Source organism: Siniperca chuatsi, linkage group LG3 (assembly GCF_020085105.1).
Source record: "Siniperca chuatsi isolate FFG_IHB_CAS linkage group LG3, ASM2008510v1, whole genome shotgun sequence".
Classification (NCBI taxonomy): Eukaryota; Metazoa; Chordata; class Actinopteri; order Centrarchiformes; family Sinipercidae; genus Siniperca; species Siniperca chuatsi.
Genome location: NC_058044.1, coordinates 29,063,523 through 29,082,883, shown reverse-complemented (window position 1 = coordinate 29,082,883; position 19,361 = coordinate 29,063,523). Strand labels below are relative to the sequence as shown.

General features: G+C 39.1%; 3 protein-coding genes across 11 annotated transcripts; 2 read left to right on the top strand and 1 right to left on the bottom strand.

The window, feature by feature from the left end:
• The first annotated feature begins 383 nt into the window (after positions 1-383).
• LOC122872824 (excitatory amino acid transporter 3-like) lies at positions 384-14,277 on the top strand. Of its 9 annotated transcripts, none has more exons than XM_044188813.1 (18): positions 384-524; positions 630-762; positions 953-1,020; positions 1,386-1,477; positions 1,640-1,788; positions 3,756-3,896; positions 6,117-6,209; positions 6,931-7,042; positions 7,354-7,396; positions 7,493-7,555; positions 7,681-7,862; positions 8,216-8,323; positions 8,858-8,980; positions 9,139-9,333; positions 9,490-9,624; positions 10,527-10,643; positions 10,934-11,161; positions 14,158-14,277. In XM_044188813.1, the coding sequence occupies exons 5-18, from the start codon at positions 1,653-1,655 to the stop codon at positions 14,168-14,170; spliced, it is 1,689 nt and encodes a 562-aa protein (XP_044044748.1). In that variant the 5' UTR covers positions 384-524; positions 630-762; positions 953-1,020; positions 1,386-1,477; positions 1,640-1,652; the 3' UTR covers positions 14,171-14,277. The 9 variants fall into 9 exon arrangements, with proteins under 9 accessions (XP_044044748.1, XP_044044742.1, XP_044044744.1 ...); XM_044188807.1 differs by lacking the exon at positions 14,158-14,277 and adding an exon at positions 12,568-13,718; XM_044188809.1 differs by lacking the exon at positions 14,158-14,277 and adding an exon at positions 12,568-13,718 and having other exon boundaries at positions 953-1,200.
• anapc11 (APC11 anaphase promoting complex subunit 11 homolog (yeast)) lies at positions 14,164-16,493 on the top strand. Its single transcript, XM_044188820.1, has 2 exons — positions 14,164-14,275; positions 16,139-16,493. Exons 1-2 carry the CDS (start codon positions 14,167-14,169, stop codon positions 16,282-16,284), a joined length of 255 nt encoding a protein of 84 aa, XP_044044755.1. The 5' UTR covers positions 14,164-14,166; the 3' UTR covers positions 16,285-16,493.
• A 548-nt stretch (positions 16,494-17,041) lies between these two features.
• Positions 17,042-19,188, bottom strand: ppp1r27b (protein phosphatase 1, regulatory subunit 27b). The gene is made up of 3 exons (XM_044188819.1): positions 18,717-19,188; positions 18,432-18,582; positions 17,042-17,756 (listed from the first exon to the last, which is right to left on the bottom strand). The coding sequence occupies exons 1-3, from the start codon at positions 18,943-18,945 to the stop codon at positions 17,633-17,635; spliced, it is 504 nt and encodes a 167-aa protein (XP_044044754.1). The 5' UTR covers positions 18,946-19,188; the 3' UTR covers positions 17,042-17,632.
• Positions 19,189-19,361: the final 173 nt, after the last annotated feature.

Below are 19,361 nucleotides of genomic sequence, written 5' to 3'. Positions count from 1 at the left end.
GAGGGGCCCCAGTGTTACTGACCACGCTGTCCAATGCACAGTGCTGCAGACGCACGTGCAACCATATTATCTGCAACAAGAACTAAACAAAACTTACAGAGGTGGCACCAACCGCTAAACCTAGTGTTTCTAGACAGACAGAACTATGAGTGAAAAAATGTACAGGGTACCCCAAACTTCCAACTGCTTTCCACATACCTTTCTTTAGCATTTTGCCAAGTTTGCTCATACACAATCCACTCACATAACCAGCATCACAGAATCAAACAGTCTGCCCCCTGGACTTCTTTTATAGCTGGCTTGGCATACTGATTGGCCAGCTTCTGAACTGGTTGCCCAATAAGCAGCAAGGCTGGATGGCACAGATGCAAGCCAATCACCTCGTTAGCACCTGGAGCAATTTCAAGTAGGTGTCCTTCAAGGTTACTAGTTACAAGTGGTACATAATCATGCTGCTGCGACAGTTTCAACTAGAGAAAGGACAAGAGCACACACCAGTTGTGAAGTCTCTGCTTCGGCTTCCAGTTAGTCTGAGTTTATATATTTTAAGATCTTAAAATCTGTCTTAAAGTCATGCACTTTTCATCAGGCGTGATAGTTGATATGCTGCCAAAATATGTTTCTTGTAGAGACCTCAGATCCAGAGACTTACTGCTCACAATGACAACATGTCAGACCAGCTGGGAACACGCCTTCTGCATTTCTGGACTCAAAGTCTTTAATGTAATCCCTCTGGATCTGAAGACAGAAACATCAGTGGAGGTTTTTAATCACTTTAAACTCAACAGAGACAGTGTTATTTTTATTATAATCCATAATATACATGACTCCCACTGTAGTAAGATAACTTATTACAAATTTTCATGTATTCAGTTTTATAAACTTTATTTTATTGTAAAAGACTATAACTTTGTATTGGTACTGGTTTTGTTTTACTATGCATGTCAACCAGCACCCATTTGCTGATGTTTGCTGATGTCAGTATGCATCTGCTGAGCTGCTGAATAATACTACTAATAAGTAAGTGTTTCAAAAACTCCTGGATATAGCTAAATATCCTCACAAATATCCTCCCACAGCAGCCGTGGCCGGAAGTGCCACTGCTAGCTGCCGCTGCCACATTGCGAGGGAACGCAAAAGCAGTCCTCAAAACAATTCTCGCCATGACCTTTAGGGGGCTCCGTAGTGCGGCCTAGCTGTGTATGTGTATATATTATATAATTTTAATAGCACAATTCTTCTGTTTATATACATGTTTTTATTTCACACTTGCTTTGGCAATGTAAACGTATGTTTCCCATGCCAATAAAGCTCCACTGAATTTAATTGATGAAAAGATCAGGGAGTCTGATCAGGTCACGTGATTCTCAACATATTTGTCGTAGAGTTAGAACGTTCAAAATCGGTTTTGAACCAAAACACTAAAAGAGCAAAACAGAGACCGACCGATGCTGCCGAGCTCTCTTCATCTATTCTGGTGAGTAACGTTAACGCTAACTTACTCTATCATAATAACCTGTTTAGTTGACTAATAAATCAACTGTTAAAATAGTAAATTTGAAGTATATACGTATAAAAAGTATTAGTGAAGTATTTTGATAACGCTGTAGCTAGCTAATGTCAGTTTGTTTACTTTTAGCTAACTAGTCTGCATGGAAATGGAGAATAACGTTGCTGAGGAGGCTAACACTTCTAGCATCAGAGGCTGCGGTAGCCGTTTGAAGAAATGCTGGGACTACATTCTGCTGAATAAATTTCTGGCTTCAAGTCTGACAGCTGTTGCCCTGGGTAAGCGATAACTAGCGTAAGTTAGAAGTTAGTTAGCCAGTAATGCTGACTTTAACGTTACATCATTAGAGCTGGCTTGTGTAACAGTTAGCAATACATAGGAAATTGTATTGGCAAAAAGTATCTGTAGTAGAGGATTTTTATGTGACTTGGGATTCAATCTTAATTGATAGAAAAAAATTAATTCAAACGATATAAAAACATATTTGAATGACCATCCATTGACATAGCTAACCCAAACCAGACATTTTCAGGAAATATTGAAGTTATAACACTACGTTAAATGTGCATTTCCCAGGATGCAACTGCATAATTAATTTATGTTGTCAAATAATTTTTTAACCTAATTACACCAAAAATTCACTGTCAGTCATAATATCCTGCTTTAGCTAACATTAAGATACATTTAAGATTCTGTCCAGCAGAGAGAAATGTTGGTCTGAGGACATGTTTTGTATGAAATTACATAAAAATGCCACATTCTGTTGGCAACCAGAGCATCCCGGCGGTGTTGCACCAAATTCTGTGACCCATCAGATTTTGTGCCCTGACGTTTTTAATCATTGGCATACTTTTATTTTGATAGCAACTGTTACTAAAGATTGTGCCTGCAAAGTATTAAGTTAGGGTCACAAATTGTGATGCTATAAAGAAAAAGAAAAGGAAAAAGACCCCGTAGAGACAGGTTAAACAGCTTCATCTAGTGGACAGTTTAAATCATTACCGTTACTTTAAGAGTGACCATAACCCAAAGTAAAATGTTTATCATCGACATTCATTTCTATGACGAATGATCACAGAGTGTGTGTATCTACAGACACGAGACTTTGCACACGTGAAACAGGCATGTCAAATTAGCTTCATCATGAATCACTTTCAAATCTTTATCTTTCTGACTTGTAAGTTTTATCAAGAGCTGGGGAGTCAGTGGCATTCTGCTTGACTCTGTGATGTCAGTGCTGTTGGTTCCTGTCATAAAAGATTAAACAGATAACATTCGTAGCAGTGATGATCTGGCTAGTGTCCTTTCTAAGGCGAATGAGAGAATTCTCAGGTTCAAATTATTTCTTTTTATTTTGGCTTTAAAAGCTCAAAATGTTGCCAGTTACCATTGTTGCCATTCCACTTTGATCATGAGTTTCTTGGCTACATACTAAGTTTTTTGAGTGAATCAATGAAGATTTATCAGATTCAAAAAATGAGTGTTGGAGGAGCACCTAAATATCTACTGAGAATCCATGTTAATTGCTACACCTGTCAGAATATGCAGGTAAGATGGGTTAGTTATGTATGTGACACTTTTCATGTAAGTAATGAGGCTTGGCAGAGTGAGATATTATTCCTGCTTAACTTGTGTGTGGGCGACATGTTCAGGCAGTTAAATGACAGTGAAGCAGGTTGTGCTTTTTGTCACTTCATAATTAATAATTTTATGGGATTATTCTATGACAGGAGGTCAAGTATCTTGTACACCATGACTTAAAGCCACTATGTGTAGGATTTGAAAATGTCTTTCTTTGGTGCCATCCAGTGGTAGTATCAATACTAACACTTTGGCTGACAGCAGTGTACACCCCTTGATGTTTAGAAGTTGATCTGTTTTTAAAAAAGTCTAAATGTATTTTCAGGCATGTAAGGATACACAGTGCACAACTTCAAGACAGAATTGGTCTATATTATATAGCAGTAAACATGGAAACAAAGATAACAAGTGATGAATTATTTATATATTATTATGTGAACTCTGTTTGATGTACATGTAATTATTCAAGAGCCACGTTTTAGCCTGAATATGACATTAGGTTTTATTGGTCAATGTGGCTTTGCTTAAGAATTTGATGTGCTCTATGAATTTCCAACTTATTATTTATGGTTGGCTGAAAAGATGAAAGTTTTAGTATTGTTTTACCTCTATTACATTTCTATTCCCAGCTATTTAAACCATTTTCTTTGTTATTGTCTCGCAGGTGTTGTCCTTGGTGTAATTCTCAAGTCTTATGTCCCTATGTCCGAACACGACCAAATCTACATCGGCTTTCCGGGAGAAATACTCATGCGGATGCTTCAGGTGGTTACCGTTCCTCTTATTGTTACAAGTGTGATAACAGGTAAGCCACAGGAGCATTTCTCACACTGTTAATTGTTACATTAGGTTATACATGTTATACACACAGCATTTAAAAGGAACATACTGGTGGTTTGGCAAGTCTACGCTTATTAAACCTAAATAGAGTGTGTGTCCTTAAAGCTAGTCTATGTAACTTTTGCTGAACAGCAGCCACTGTGGCCACAAGTCTCAATTATGGGATAATGGTCAATCAGCCATGAAATCAACAAACTGACTCAGTAATGTCACAGTTTGCTAACATTAGTTAACATTAGCTACTATAAGATACTGGTTATACCAAGTAAGGCTGCAGCAGCAAAACCCATGAAGTTATCGAATAGAGCAATGGTGCATTTTATTGCGTATGAATTCAACTTTTAATTTGTTAGAGGACATTTGTTATTTCTTCTTTCAAAAGTTACATAGTCTTGCTTTAAGGTCTAACAATGATGATGAATGTATTCTATGCCTTTTTTAAAACATTTGCAAAGCTTTCTTTTATGTTTTGAAACCTACAACATTGGCTTGTGGTCCACCACCTACTTAACTGGGACTATTCATTTGTTAGAAAGTAGTCTCAATGAAAACGGTTTACTGTGTGCTCTGTTGATTGGTGAATTTTTGGTGAATAGCATCTTTATCATCTGAACTTCTGATCCTCTTCTAAGACCCGCGGCTACAACTCCTGGGATATGTTGTTGCTGAATGCTGTAAATAATGGTTTTATCATGTGCAGGTGTTCAAATTTAACCTGCCATTACTGAAGTACATATCCATTTATCTTGTTATATATCTTAGAATATTGACTGAAAACTCCAGTGTTATATTTCAGGTTTTTCAGAAAGACAAATGAAAGAAATGTTCTTTTTTTTTATACTTTTTTTATTAGATTTTGAAGAAACATAAATGATACATAACTATATCAATATACAAACATACACAAGACAAATAAAAAATTTTATTAAATAAAAATACATAAAAAATAAATAGAAATTTTTAATAAAATATATATATATATATATATATATATAAAAAAAAAACATTTCTCCTACAGATAGTAATCACCAATGTCCAACTTTATCCCACCATACAGTCACCATAAAGCGAGGCATGCTTGGCTTCCATCCTGCTCCCTGCAGAGGAGCACATCAATCATCTCCAAATTCACTCCGCTGACCCAGTTTACTTTCCAAGTCTGTATGTTCAAGATAATTAATAAAAGGACCCCATACATTTTAAAATAGCTCTTGTTTTCCCTTAATAGAATCAGTAATTTTAGAATTATAGAATAAAACAGGAGATACATGCAGGCAGTTCTTTTAGCCATTTACCAATACTTGGTCTATTTATATTTTTCCATGATAGTGCTAGCATCCGTTTTGCCTTTAACAATGTTAAATGTTCAGGGGATGAAGGCAGTAACAATAAAAATGAACCCAGGGAAAATGAGTCAAGGAAAATGGAGTATAAGCACAAATAAGGAACGTATAAACAACTTAGATCATAAACTTAACACAACAACTGAAACCAAAGTAGAATGCTAATCAGGAAGTAAACACTATAAACACAGAGGCAAGTGGAACAGAGGCTAAATTACAAAGTGGGTGAAACTGCAGCTCTCTGTAAGCTGTGGCTGTCGTACACACAGGACGTGCTGGCTTCCTTTATGTGTACGGCAACATGTTTGACAGCCGGTTGACTCTGACTGGTTCAGCACTATGGGATATGTATACACTCTGTGACACCCTATGGCTGATGGGAAGCTCATAAAGATTCAAAGCCAACAGGTTTTACAGAGTTATTATATAGTATAGTTGCCCAGTAGAATAATTACAGTCTGTATAGTGTGTGTGTAGCATAGGTGGTGGTTATTGATTGTCAGGTTACAGGAATAAAAATCTTCATAAATACATAGATACTTTTTCATGGGAATAATACCTAATTTGAAATCAACTATACATGCATTGACTAAAGCCACGTTTTAAATTTCAAACAGGCAGTATCTGAATAATACAGTATTTTACATGTCTAACACCATTGGTTCACAGTTGAGTAATGACATACTGTATGTCTCAAAATGATCCTTACAGATGTCTCAAGCAACGTACCTAAACTCACTTGTTACTCCTCAGATGTAACTAACTTCCCCTAACATATATGACCCTAGGGACCCTCCAGCCTTTAGTCTGCAGGCCGTAGCTTATGTTGTTGTTTTTTATAGGTGTTTCTGGTCTAAACGTTGAAACTTCCAGAAGAATCGCTGTACGTGCAGCAGCATACTTTGTCTCAACCACTCTTCTGTCTGTGGCTACAGGTAAGCTGCTGTTATTAGGAAAGGTGCCCTTTTTGTTGATGAACACAATAAAATACATACCTGAGGTATTTTAACGTTGCAAGTGACTTTTTTTTCTTCGCTTGAGCGTGTAAATGTGCTATTTAAAACTCACTCTTAGCCTTTGTCACCATTTTAACACAGCTTTCTCAATCAGGTAACAAATTTACTAATTTCTTCCATGGTCATCTTCAAAAAGGTGTTCTTTATGTTTTATGCATATTAGACCTTTTTCTTCACAGCAAACAGTTTGACTTGTCCTAGCAGGGAAAGTACAGGTGTTTTCTCAGTGAGCTAGCATGCACAATACTAGCGTCAATGAACTTGGACAGCTAAGTGGAATCCAGCTATTATTAATGTTATTCTTTAAACCTGTGTTTGAATGTCTGCTGTGAGCATACAAAGTAATAGTGAGTTCATTTAATTTTCCAGATGTCATCTCCTGCTTCACACAACCAACCAATTTGGTTGGTTGTTCTATTTTTCTTGCTTTTCACAGTTTTATACCATGTAAAGCACTTTGCAACTTTTTTTGTGAAGCACTACTGAAACAAATGTTTTTCCAAATGATTTTCAGTAGTAGCAGTAGTATCCCCTAGTCAGTCCAGTATGATATTTGAATCTAGCAGCTGTGCAGTGTTGCACTCACACATACATGAAAAAGCTATATATCTTTTGTTCAACCCTGGATTATGTGTTGTAGGGTTAATATTGGTACTGTTGATCAAGCCAGGAGTGTCTCATACTGTTGAAAAGGATGAGATAGAAGATGAGGAGTCCTTCTCGGCTGTCAATGCCTTGTCGGATCTAATAAGGTGAGAAGAAAGTGTATATTCTGACATCATTTCTGGTTTCTCTGCATATTCAGTTCAGCAAGGTTTTTAGGTCAGTCGCTGCAATTTCAGAAAGTGCTGGAACATCTAAGTAGAGACTTCAAATCGCTTATATTCCTTACTCGATTTATGTTTTTCTTAAGCAGAAATATTTCTGTATGTCAGGTGTTCTACAAAGTTACGCAAACATCTAGCAAATGTCACATCATGTCCTTGATGAGGCTGCATTTCTTGTGTGGTTTGCCAACATTTACAAGCTTACTGATAGTGTGACTTTTGTTTATTGTTTATAGGAACGTGGTCCCACATAACCTGATTGAGGCTTGCTTCCGACAAGTATGTTTTTCATTAAGGCATACTACAGTATATACTACTCATTTCTTCTCTTTCCATGTAATGTGATATGAACACTAATTATTCTTTTTATCACAGTACAAGACAGAGAGGGTGGAGCTTGAAATTGAAGCAGATGAGCACAATTTTAGCCTGGAAACAGTAAATATTTCCCCCTTGTCTTTATGAAGGTTATTTTTGTGAAGTTTACATTTGCAGTGATGATCTTTGATACACGAAGTTGCTCTCAGACCATTATTCTTAACGAGTTTCTGGTCTTGCTCCAGAATGCGACGGAAGTGCGACTGGTGGGCCATCATGTTGAAGGAGCCAACATGTTAGGACTGATTGTGTGGTCTTGTGTTTTTGGCGTAACCCTCAACAGAATGGGAGAAAAGGGGAAAGTCCTTGTACAGGTCTTTACCGTCCTCAACGAGGCCACAAAATGTGTGGTCAACATGATACTGGGGTAAAGTGAAACAACACACCATAAAATACACGATTCTCTTTCTCCATATTTAAAAACATTTGATAAATACATATCCCTCAGTTTAAAGTGAGTGTTTATGCTAAAACACTGAATGTAGTACAAATATTGGGTCTTTTCTCCTCACAGTAGTGCCATTAGAAATAGTAAAATTGTATTTCTTAAATGTTACTCGTGTTCTAAAGGGGTTTCAGTTATTTTTTAAAGTTTTGGGGTCAACAATATGTATTCATAATCACATTTGATTTCTTCCATTTTCTGAAATTAGAGAAACCTGACTGGTTTCTTTTGGACTTTATTTCCTTTATTTTTTCATTTCATGGTTTTCTTTCCAGCTACTTGCCATTTGGATTGCTGTTCATAATTGCAGGCCATGTTGTTGAGGTTCACGACTGGGAAACTACCTTGAAACTCGGAAAGTTCATGATTGTCGTTGTTCTTGGGTATGTTCACCTTTACTGTTTTAGCACTGTTGCCAAAATGGCACTTCGGTTATAAGTTTAGCAGCATTTCTGACCATCTAAGCAACTAGTGATACACTTTTTGTTTTTTGGCAATCACTCTCAAAGTGATTTACTGGTCTTTATGTGCAGGGACTCAACTGTTCACAGTGATTTCTGACTCTTTTTTTAAAGGTAGCAACAGCTGTAAAAGGCCTATTTATGATCAGTTGCCAAACAAACAATGAGTCATACTAAATCCAGACTGGGCCTTTAAAGCAATACTATGTAACTTTTGAAAGAAGAAATAACACATCCCTCTTACAAATGAAGTTTAATTCATCAGTAAAACTTCTGTAACAGCAAAACAAACTGAGCAAGGGAGCATTTTGCTGCTTATGGATTTAACTTTCCGTTTTTGAGAGGAGTGTTGTGTTACTTCTTTGAAAAGTTACGTAGTCTCCTTTTAAGTCTCCTACATTGTGAATGCAAACTCGATTTAATCAGTATTGATTGTGCATTCATTGTGTGTTTCAGGCTTATAATCCATGGAACGATAACTCTACCAGTGATCTATTTCCTGTGTGTGAGACGTAGCCCCTATGCTGTTATCAAGGGGATTTCTCCTGCCTTACTGACTGCACTGGTCATCTCGTCCAGGTAAGATGATGTAACAGTGTAGTATCGCAGAGAGCTGTGAGTTCATGACCACAGCTTATTTGTACATTTATCATCAGAGCTGCATGCATTTATGTGCATTTATAATTTTTTTCCATATAAGTAGTGTACTAACAAAGGATGCAATGTGTTTCTCCTAGCTCTGCCACACTGCCACTCACTTTCCAATGTTGCGAGGAGCGACTCAAGATCGACAAAAGAGTCACTCGTTTCATGCTGCCCATTGCGACCAACATCAACATGGACGGAACTGCCCTTTACGAAGTGATCGCAGCAGTTTTCATTGCCCAATTTAACCACATCAATCTGGACATGAGCCAGTTAATTACCCTTACGTAAGCCACTCTTCCTGTTAGTTAGCGTTAATATTGGTTAAAAGTGTATAGTATGGGACCTTGAAGAGGAAGTGACTTTAAAAATGTATGATACAGTTTTATATTACTGTCTTCAAAAACCCACTGGAGAGTACATAATCTGTATTTGATCTGCAGTGTGACATCAGCAATGTCCAGCATAGGAACAGCAGGGATCCCAGCCACAGGAGCAGTGACCACTCTCTTTGTTTTGACAGCGATTGGTTTACCTGCGAAGGAAGCCTCCATTCTTGTGGTTGTAGAATGGATCCTGTAAGTTGAATCTGTTGTTCAGAACTAGAAATTGATACAAAATGTCTAATGAATGGATTACTACAGCAAGATTGGTTTGCGCCAGCAATTTGTAAATACATGACTTTTGTTAAGTCTGTGTGTAAAGTCCGTCCTGACCTTTTGTTGTCTGGTCAACTAGTGGTTTACTAAATCAGGTTTCACCATTAAAACTTAAGAAATGTCTAAGTAAGTAAAGACTAAAGTAATGATCACACCTTTTATGTTTTTACTCATTGTATCATGCTGTCTCTGCATTGGACAACATGCATTAAGCTCCCATTAATTTTTGTTTGCAAGCAACAAACCTGAAGCACCTTCCAATCAAAAGCAATCAACTATCTAAACTGGAAGTCACTGTAGCGTCACAGACTGTAACACAACTTTCAGATATAACAGTTTTAGGCCAAGCGATATAGTAAACTCAATAGCCAATGCTTTGTAAATGTAGGTGTAACTTTGTTTTCTGTATATATGTGTGCTTGTGTTTCACAGTTAGCAGTATTCATGCAGTTTAGAATGAGTGGGGAAATTATGCGATATGCTAACCTAACTGATGTAGTTTGGTCATTCAATCTGATGTTATTTGCATAACATTTTGTAATTTGAGGTATATTGTGTAATTTTTGTGAACTGTAATTGAATTTAATTAAATTGAATTTTACTCATGTGTCAGGTCAGATATGTCTACCAATAGTTCATATTACCTCTTTTTTTATTCTTCATCCTAAATTGGTCATATTAGGAAGCTAACGTAAGTTTTGCCCATTTATTCGTTAGTCAGCTACACAACAGCTACACAAAACGTTAGAAGTGCAAAGAGTGTCAAGCAGCATGCAGTATATCCTCTGCTTTCATAGTCTGATGCTGTTTGTGCCTTTCAGAGACCGCTGCAACACTGTTATCAATGTCCTGGGAGACTGCTTTGGCGTGTGTCTTGTTCACCAAATGTCGAAAAAAGAACTGGAAGAAATGGAGGAGCAAGGACAGGAAATGACAGGGTATTAGTCTAGATGGTCTCAATGTTTTCTCTTGTTTCATTTTAACCCAGTACATTTGCAGAAAACGTGTAGTTTTTAACATTTTCTAATCTGACGCAAATGATTATTCCAAGGAATAAGGCACACTAGTAGCAGAATGGAGGAGCAGATATCTGCTTCCTAAAAAAAAAAAAAAATCAAATATGCTGATCTTAGTCCCATCAACGTGTCATTAAGAAATGGGACACACTCTGGCCTTTTTCCAGTTTGTCTCACACCACTGATGACCTTGTTGTGCTTTGCCTGGCTAGGATGCATGACAGTGATGCTGAGGGCCACACCCCAGACGAGATCCAGGTCCACATAAGCAGCCAGGACTCTCGTGATGACACCCTCTACACCCCAGTAGAAAACCTATCACGCCAAGACAGTGATGCAGAGGAGAACGCTCAGGGCAAGGACCGGTCCAGCGAGGAGTCTGGTCTTGAGATCCTGCACACCCCACCAGAAAATCTGTCACCTCAGAACAGCGACGACGAGTATGTGTAGTGTCAGCTGAAAATAAACGGAGACAGAGTGGACAGGTTAAAAAGAATTGTTATTTTTGTTATTTTTACTACCTGGGAGGAAAATACTGTCTTTAAATACATTTTTAAATGATTGTTAAATGAGTAAAGTGAGGGAAGTGTCAATCTGAAACTATTCTTTTAATGCACCTGTAGTATGGGCCGCCCAGTGATTTGGGACACCGGCCATGAGCTGCATTGTCTACCGTTCAGGTCCGGCCAGGGACCTTTGATGCATCTCTCTCTCTCCCTCATTTCCCGTCTTTTCTCTATTGTTTATAATAATGGCTAGAATGCCCCCGAAAATACTTTTTTAAATTGCAACTGCAGTGTTAAATTGTGTTATCCTTTACTCTAAAAGATATTTTTTTTCCCAACATTATACATGTAGTAGTTTTGCGTTATTAAAGGATAAACTGTCAGAGGGAGGCTGATATTCTGAACAGCTGTTCAGAAGTCCCATACAATAAAAACAGCCGATAAAAATAGTAGAAAATTAGAAAGCAGCAGACAGATATTGTCGGATTATGTATGTTGAGCATGATGAAGGACCATACTTGTGATCCTACCTATTTTAGCCCATTGGCAAAAAATAATGTGCATACTTTACAATTCTGTTGGCCTTTGTCCAAAGCAGTTTGCAAAGCTTTGAAAAGATCTCCAACCTTCCAGGCAGCCGTTGTTTTCAGCTTATACCAGCACAGGTCGTAGACACTTGAAACTTGTTTCCCTAGTTTCCCTAGTCTGATGCAAGGAAGAAGAAGAAAGGAATTCCATTTTTAACATTTTTGATTTAACTTTGCTCTTAAAGTCTTTATTAGTTTTAATCATTTGACTATTGATAGTTCTGTTCTAGTTTTAGTCCACTAAAGCTAACAAAAATATGGAATGAGTCTATATTTTTATATAATTCTTTGTAAATATGGTTGTCAATCCGAAACTCTGGCTTTGAGTTTAGCCAATCGCTTGCTAATCTTGCTTTAACTAGTGTCTACCTACTTTTATCATCAGAAATGGAAAAGTAGTCCTCCAAATAAATTCTTGCCACGACCTTTAGAGGGCTCCGTAGCTTTCATTATGGAGCCAGGACAGTGACTTCAAAATTTGGCAACGAAAATCAAATTTGGCATTGAAAACAAAACTGGAGCTGAAAAAAGAAACATTGGCATTGGAACTTTTGTATTGGAAAAAGTTGGCACTGAAACAAGTATTGAAACTGAAAAAAGTTTCACTGAAAAATAAAACAGACATTAAAATTTATTTCATTTTATTTTGATATTTTTGCATTCTGATGTGTTTTTCAATGACAATGTTCAGATTTTTTCTTCATGTCACTTTTTTCAGTGTCACTGGTTTTCAGTTTCAACTTTCTGTCACAGTTTTGGCATGGAGTGGAGGGGGCAAGGAGAACATGATTTACATATAATCTGCATACTAAGGAGAGAACATCACTCTTCCTGAACTCTGGCCTCAGCACAAACATACAGCAATGGCTTCCACAGGTTCAGCAGGAACTCTTAAACAGCAAGTAAGTCTGCTTCTCTCTGCCACTGCTTTCTCACATAGAACCGGGCTGGTTAAAGTGAACTTTTAACTGACGCTTGTCTAGTAGAGGTCCGCTGGAACAAGTGCTAACATTAGCTGACAGCTAGCTTACTTCTATGTGAACGAACAACGGCAGAGAGAAACAGACTTAATTGTGGTTTGGGAGTTCCAGGTGAACTTGTGAAAGCCATCGCCGTAGGTGTGCTGTCAAGCCAGCCACATTTGGATTTTGATGTACGTCTATTTCTGCAGTTACGGTACCAGTGCTTGCAGTGATTTCTCACTTTGTATACCATATTTTCTCATTTGGGTATTCAGTAATAATAATGGACAGGGGTGTGGTTGCCACAAACGAATAAAGGCCGCTCCCTATTACAAGCCAGGGGAAAAAAACAAGAGTGCAATTAAATCTCCACTGTTGTTTGTTCACATAGAGCCTAAAATTAGCTAGCTGTCACTATTAGCTAACGTTAGCACTTGTTCCAGCGGATCTCTGCCAGACAAAAGTCAGTTAAAAGTGACTTTTCCCTTCAGTATGCAGATTATCACGCTCTCCCCTCAAACCCCTCCTCTCCACGCCAAAACAGTGACAGAAAGTTGACACTGAAAAAAAAAAACTGACCAAGGGAGAAAATGGTCACTGAAAAAAAGAGTGCCATGAAGAAAAAAATCAGAGCATTGTCACTGAAAAACATAATGCAAAAAATATCTAAATAAAATGAAATAAATTTTAATGTCAGTGAAAGTGTCAATACAACTTTTTCCAGTACAAATATTTCAATGCCAGTGTTAACTTTTTGAGTTCCGGTTTTAGTAAGTATTTCTGATTTTGTTTTCAAAGTCACTGTCCTGGCCCCATAATTCATCAGTAGGCCAAAAGCTCAACCCTATGGCTCATTCACCATTGTGTTACCTCCTTCGGAGATAGATAGATAGTGATTTAACAGACATTTCGAGATTATCACTTTAAATAAAACAGTATAAATATAAATTTAATTACAGACTTGAGAGTATGTTATTTTTCTTTTAAGACGCTATCTCAGTTCTTTGCGCTCCACCGGCTTTTACCTACATTGACTGATGGGGGCAGCGTTTCGCCTCCCAGCATACAGCCGGCCGAAATTTCAATAGAAGAAGAAGTAGAATTTTTTTTTCCCCCGGGCTGCGATAATATTAGCTGCATGTTGTTGACTAACATCAATGGCCATAACATGATTTCTAGTTTGCAAAGAAACATTCTAACTTAACTCTTGTTGGATATCTTGAAGGAGACGTTAGACGCTGCCTAGTAAGTTACCTAATATCTCGGAACAGCGAGCATAACTTAGTTACAGAAGATATCTGTCAACATTAGCTTACATGCTAACGTTTGCCGCTTTGAATCATATGAGAGTGTGTTATTGAGTGTTTCTCCTCTTGTCAAGACACACAGGATGAAGGTAAAGATCCGACAGTGGAACGGGGTGGCCTCTTGGTTGTGGGTGGCCAATGATGAAAACTGTGGGATCTGCAGGATGCCTTTCAATGGCTGCTGCCCAGACTGTGAGTAACCGAGCTAGCGTTATGCTATGGGTGACAAAGTTGTGAATGAACGTTACGTGTCTGGCAGCGATAGTAACGTTAGCTGGTAAGTGCTGTATCAAATGCTGTGGCCATTTCCTGAGCAATTTCTGCAGAAGTCAGTATTTTAAATGATTAAGAATAAGAAAGACTTTTTAAAAACTGTAATTTTATTTATTGAATATGCAGTTTTACTGTAGATAATGAATTCTAGAGACCAACGTAACACTACAGTATTAAGTCAGGCTCTAGGCTTCATTGTCTATATTTCTCATGATCCAGCTTATAGGCAAATGATGATTGTGGCTGTATTTTCTGTCCTGTATCTACCACAAAGTATGTCTTTATTCAAGCCCTTGGATATTTCAATCAGTTGTAAGATAATACAACAATAATCTAAAGTAATAATAATACAGTAATAATCTAAAATACCGTAAACTACAGTAATACTGTAATCCTGGAAAGCGCTTAACATTAAACCACAATTTGCACTGCTGTAACAGACACGCAACACATTACAACATTTTGACAGTAATCAAACAGAATGGCGAAGTATGACGTGTTGACATGCTGCTGACCAGGCTGATGTTGATGAAACAAAGAAATGTTTGCCTGTATTCTGAGGACTGAGCGTGTGATTTAGTGTTTTGCAGACTGTACGTGAGGAAAGACTTCAAGTCATTTTGGCTCTTTGCATCAAGAGTTTTGTATATTCAGGTTTTTAGAGGGTTTGTTGGGGTTGGACGAGGCGGGGCGCCCAAAAAGCTTAAAGACAAAACTATATATAGTTAAATAATTATTTTATTATTTACACATATCACAGCCTTCGTCCGAACATTTAGTTTTTCTGGCAATGTGTGTCCTTTTTAATTCTTGCTGAGGTCCATCTATGGAGTTCAGTAAAGTTGGAAAGATATTCACAGATTTGAACTTCCCAAAACCGTCTAACCGTCTAAAAAGTGCAACGCTGAAAAAGGTTACTACAAAAATAATTATGTAATATGACCAACAGGAGACCCCTGATGTGTGATGTGATTTTGGGGACACTACACTGTAAGAGTGAACTTACTGAATATTGTTCCAAAATAAAACTCCCAAAAATCATGCAAAAGCCTTTTTTTCCCCAAAAAAATAAGTGTTGTAGTATGACCAACAGGAGATCCCTGATGGTTGAACTGAATTTGATGTTACTACACTTTATAAGACTGAAGTTATTGAGTATTTATATGCATTTTCTCCAAATTAAGTGTTGTAGTATAACCAACAGGAGACACTTTTTTCGGCGTTGCACTTTTTTGACAGTCTGTGCACACTCGCCTGACAGCCGGCTGTAATTAGATACCAGTGTGTTTTATCCAGCTCGGAGGGCGGCTCGTTTTGGTGAAAATTGAGATTTACACCATTTTACCAGTGCTTACAGCGATCGGTTTAAGCCAACTTTTGGCTGGCTGGCTGACAAAAAATCACTTATGGAGAGGGCTCAGCTGCTTCACTGAGGTGAATTATGCTAGCTAGCTCGATAGCTAACAGTCACAGTCTTTATAAAGATGCCCTTTGTTATCTCAGACAACAAAGGGCATCTTTGTTACATTTGGCTACTCACCAGAATTTATCTTCGGCGGTTCCAGCCCACTGTGACAGGTATCAGACAGGCTGTCTGGCGCTGGGAACCCCCGAATAGAATGTAGAATGGTTTGTTTTCCCGCCGAACGTGTTTCTTTTTAACAGCGCTGTGGTGTACATTCAGGACGTGAACATTGCATCGATAAATGACAGCCCTCTCGTTCTCATCCCGTTGAGTTGTAATATTAAACTATTGTAACTGAGTTCAAACTTATTTTGCAGGTAAAGTGCCTGGGGATGACTGCCCGCTGGTCTGGGGTCAGTGCTCCCACTGTTTCCACATGCACTGCATCTTGAAATGGCTGAACTCGCAGCAGGTCCAGCAGCAGTGCCCCATGTGCCGACAGGAGTGGAAGTTCAAAGAATAAACCTGTGGAGGCGCGGCGGCTGCACGCCCGCAGAGACTCGGAGAGAAAGCCCCTCGCAGAGACCTGTTCATGGATTTCATTTTTTTTATATCGGCTGTAAATAATGTTTTTGTATTTCTCCACCTGATGTAATGCAAAGTACATTTGGAACCTATTGTATTCTGTTGACAGATTTAGTATGTGATTAAAGAAAGAAAAACCTGACATCACATGCACTGTGTGCCTCTTGTTTTGCACGGTACATGTGAGTGACATGTTGTTCCATCAGTATGCTTGATTGCCCCAGAGGCCTCTGTGGCAGCGGTTTTGACCTGAATTTCAGTGTGCTGCTGACTGATTCTGACTTTAATCCCTCTTGATGAGATTAACCAGATTGTTTTGAGTTTCCAGTAAGAGGCTCTTATATCAGACTCAAATTTTTCCTCTATAATGGAATTGGAGATTTGATATATTTGATCATTTTGGCTCATTCAGCTTCACTTTTTTGATTACTTTGAGTCTCTGAGGATGAAAACTGGCCTTTTGTAGTATGGAAAACAACACATGTTGGCCATCAGTCATGATAACCCCATTAGAAAAGTTGTGGAAGATTTCATCTTTAAGTTGACTGCCCTTTCACATGCACCCTACTAGTAGGCGAAGTTGTGCCAGAATCCCTCAAGTCTGTTTACTTTGCACATGACCGGGAGCTGAAAGTGATTCTCATTCAGGTGTTCATCGCAGTGAACAGTTAGAAAATGGAAGACAAACTGAAAGGTATTGTCTTATAAACTTTATTTTAAAAAGTATAAAAATACATATATAACCGACTAATGAATACAGTTAGCTAAGTCTAAAAGTGATCAGACGGCAAGCATTTTAAAAAAAACAACCCTGGAGGTTATAAATTCTGATGAACTAAACTGTTAGTAAGGCAGTCAACACAAGCCCGTTTGGTCTTGCTAATCTTCGCTTTCCTAGACGTGCTAATGAGCTGAGCTGCAACAACAGTTTCAAGTTTCACAACATTCAAAAGTTCCAGCAATGTGCCAAATAAAATCAACAATTTCAAATAAAATGCTTCATTCAGTACAGTACAGTATCAAAAGGTCAGAAGCTCTTACAGGAGACAGTAAATCTGTACTGCTGGAGCTCGGAGGCCAGCGCCTACCAGCAAAAGTTCTCTCCATTCAGGACGCAGCCAACGGGCCCCACCCCCCACATCCACAGTGCTAGACCTCCAGATCTGAAGCAGCTCACAAAATCAGGATGCTGGACTGACGTGGCCTTTTCTGTCCATCCCTGCAGAACAGTCCGGTGACCGGGCAGCAGGTGTGAGACGGGTTTGCGGCTTTAAAGCCAGATGTTCTCAGTCATTGACAGCCAGCCCGAACAGCTCCAGCAGCTCCTTGTTGTCCGGTTCAATGAGGTCGGCCGGCTTCTCCCCGCAGTCGTTCTCCAGCTCGGGGTCGGCACCCAGCGAGAGAAGGTAGCTGGAAGAAACAACAGAAAGATCAAATCTTGTTGGTCTGCCACACTGGCAAACTCAACGCGAGTTTCTGCCATGTTTCAGTGTCAGGAAGGTCAATGGGGTGCAAGAATGCAACAGATCCTCGAGCTTCTCTTACCTAGAGGAGAGCTGTGCAGCCTGTGTGTGTGTGTGTGTTGGTATGTGCTTTCAAATGATTGGGATGTTTACATGTAACGGCAGCTGCTTCCCATTGGCTCCATTTTAAGAGAAATTAGAAAGGCCGTCAGCAGCAACACCTTGGGTTGCCAAAAGCTTTACAGGGCAACTACGTAACTTTTGAAAGAAGAAATAACACACCCCTTCTCTTACAGATGGAAAGTAGAATTCATAAGCAATAAAACACACCCTTACTCAATTCAACACACTCAGGTTTTGCATATAGGCTACAGCCCAATACTTGGTCTGGTGTAGCCGGAAGCTTTTGGTTGCTAAATGATAGAAGTGGCTCAGGAATGTCCATTGTTTTGTAACAGCTATGACTCTTGTCCACTTTTTCTGCTGCTTTTACCATTATTCCCCGTAATTGTCACTTGTGGTAACAGTAGCTACTGTTCAACAAAAGTGACATAGTCTCACTTTAAACCGAAATAGAGCTTTGTTTGTGTAATATTAAAAAAAAAACAGACTAGATGCTTACCGTGCAATGTGTGGGAAGCCGTCGCTGCAGGCCATGTGCAGGGGGGTCCATCCCTCCTCGTCCCTCTGGTGGATATCTGCTCCGTAATGGATGAGCAGCTTCACACACTCCAGGTTCCCAGACAGGACGGCCTCATGGATGGCTGCCATGCCTACATAGAGAGGGCAGTGAGAAGCAACCGTTAGGTTCAGAATAAAATAAGGTTGTGGTTTAATATGAGCAGGATTTGTAACTGCGTAGGCGTTTCCTAGATCAGGGTGAGGTTACTGTTTCATGGGCTCTCACCAGAGTGGTAAATGGTGTCCAGGCTGACTCTTCTGGCTCGGATGAATCTTCCAATCCTCTCCAGCTCGCCTTGTCGCACATAGTCTTGGAAAACGATGTCATTGGGGAAGTGCACACTGCGGACTGGTTTCAGAGAAGCTGAGCTCTTGCAGCTGACTGGGATGCCAAAGTCCTGGGCGAAAGACTTGATTTCCATGGTCTGGGACATGGGGCACTGATAGTACTTCATCCTGGTCAGAGTTGGAGTTTCCGTAGTTCTTGCAGAAAAACTGGTCAAATCCAGCAACACCCTTGCAAAGATTAAGTTTGACTTTCTTCAAGTCTTAAAAATCAGAGCAGATTTTCTTTAAAATAAAGAGAGCTCGGTCGTTGTGCTGCAGAAAGATCAAGCAGTGCTTCTCAGTGTGGCTCTCTTGCTTGTGAATCGACAGCGGAGTTGTTCCTCTGAAGGCCAGGCCTCCCTGCGGGCCTCTTTATACTCTCCGTCGGACTATTTTAGGACGCAACACCTCACAGATCCAGTGGCAAGATTTGGAAGATGAGTAGCCCTCTGGTCAGATCCATCCCACTAGCCTGTCACAAGCCTCTGATACAGCTCACATCTCCAGACGTGACAGCCAGTAACCTCTGCCTCTGTTGTCACCC

Coding starts and splice junctions, on each gene's coding strand:
- anapc11 (XM_044188820.1), top strand. CDS start 14,167: ATGAAGGTAAAGATCCGACAGTGGAACGGGGTGGCCTCTTGGTTGTGG. Junction 14,276..16,138: donor CAATGGCTGCTGCCCAGACT/GTGAGTAACCGA, acceptor CTTATTTTGCAG/GTAAAGTGCCTGGGGATGAC.
- ppp1r27b (XM_044188819.1), bottom strand. CDS start 18,945: ATGAAGTACTATCAGTGCCCCATGTCCCAGACCATGGAAATCAAGTCT. Junction 18,583..18,716: donor GGACACCATTTACCACTCTG/GTGAGAGCCCAT, acceptor CTCTCTATGTAG/GCATGGCAGCCATCCATGAG. Junction 17,757..18,431: donor GGCTTCCCACACATTGCACG/GTAAGCATCTAG, acceptor TGTTTCTTCCAG/CTACCTTCTCTCGCTGGGTG.
- LOC122872824 (XM_044188810.1), top strand. CDS start 1,653: ATGGAAATGGAGAATAACGTTGCTGAGGAGGCTAACACTTCTAGCATC. Junction 6,210..6,930: donor TCTTCTGTCTGTGGCTACAG/GTAAGCTGCTGT, acceptor TATGTGTTGTAG/GGTTAATATTGGTACTGTTG. Junction 8,981..9,138: donor GCACTGGTCATCTCGTCCAG/GTAAGATGATGT, acceptor TGTTTCTCCTAG/CTCTGCCACACTGCCACTCA.